The sequence below is a fragment of the Sinocyclocheilus grahami genome, unplaced genomic scaffold (assembly GCF_001515645.1).
Source record: "Sinocyclocheilus grahami isolate Dianchi unplaced genomic scaffold, SAMN03320097.WGS_v1.1 scaffold7160.1, whole genome shotgun sequence".
Classification (NCBI taxonomy): domain Eukaryota; kingdom Metazoa; phylum Chordata; class Actinopteri; order Cypriniformes; family Cyprinidae; genus Sinocyclocheilus; species Sinocyclocheilus grahami.
In genome coordinates, this window is record NW_015511307.1 from 5138 (window position 1) to 6008 (window position 871).

The 871-nt window shown below is 50.2% G+C and overlaps 1 protein-coding gene across 1 annotated transcript in view; it reads right to left on the reverse strand.

Moving 5' to 3' along the window:
* Positions 1–871, reverse strand: part of LOC107577765 (coiled-coil domain-containing protein 51-like) — a gene marked incomplete at its 3' end in the record, with an annotated part of 7473 nt that overhangs the window by 5060 nt on the left and 1542 nt on the right. The window contains exon 3 of the mRNA XM_016263802.1: positions 6–553. Coding sequence (XP_016119288.1) covers positions 6–553 — 548 coding nt within the window. The remainder of the gene's footprint in view (positions 1–5; positions 554–871) is intronic.

An 871-nucleotide genomic window follows, 5' to 3' on the forward strand; every position in this document is an offset into this window, starting at 1 on the left:
CCTGCAGCTCGGTCTCAACCTTCCCCACGTTCTCCTCCAGATGCTCCAGCTGCGGTTTAAGGCTTTCAATGAGCCCTTGGGCTCTTTGGCTGTGTTGGAGAATCTCTTGAATCGCTTCTTCTGAAGCACTGGATGCAGAAGTTGGGACGACGGCGGCTGCTGGCGGAACAAACGCTGGTTTGGCGGCTTTCACATCTTTTACGCTGCCTTTCAAAGCCATCCTGAGTGAGTCGATGAGGTTGCTGAGTTCAGATTGTTGCATTTTGTGCATGCTGGCTTGGACCCTGATGGCTTCTTGAAGACTCACCGGTCCCTTCTGGGCCTCCAGCAACAAGCTCTTGAGTTCCTGCAAACGTACCCGGTTTATATAAGTGGAGCCCATTACCCCAATGACGGCGCCCAACACCGAACCAATAATGGACCAGTTTTTGGTACGTTCGGCCCTGGTCCTCTCTTTCCCGTGGCTCCCTCGCACGGCAGCAGAGAAGAGCGCAAACTTCTCTCGCTCGCCGCCTTCTGCGTTCTCATAGGCCGTTCGGAGACGCCGTTCTTCCTGTAAACGACAAAAACGTAAAAGGGAAGGTGCAATTGTGCAATCGATAATGATAATTATAGCGATAAAAATGTCATCGATAAAAGGATAACAAGAGTTTGATACAGTGGGTATGCAGCAAAAGCAGAACGAAACAGCGCTACCTTATTTGAACCGCACCACACTTACTGTTTATCCGCTCGGCTTATAGTTCAAATGGCAGCACAGTGCGAGCTTTCTAGCGCAGATGCATTTACTCGCTGATAAGTCTCGGTCATGCAAGCACTTAGCGCTGTGAGATCCAGTGTGAAGAGTTTAAGTTCAGCGAAGAACACAAAC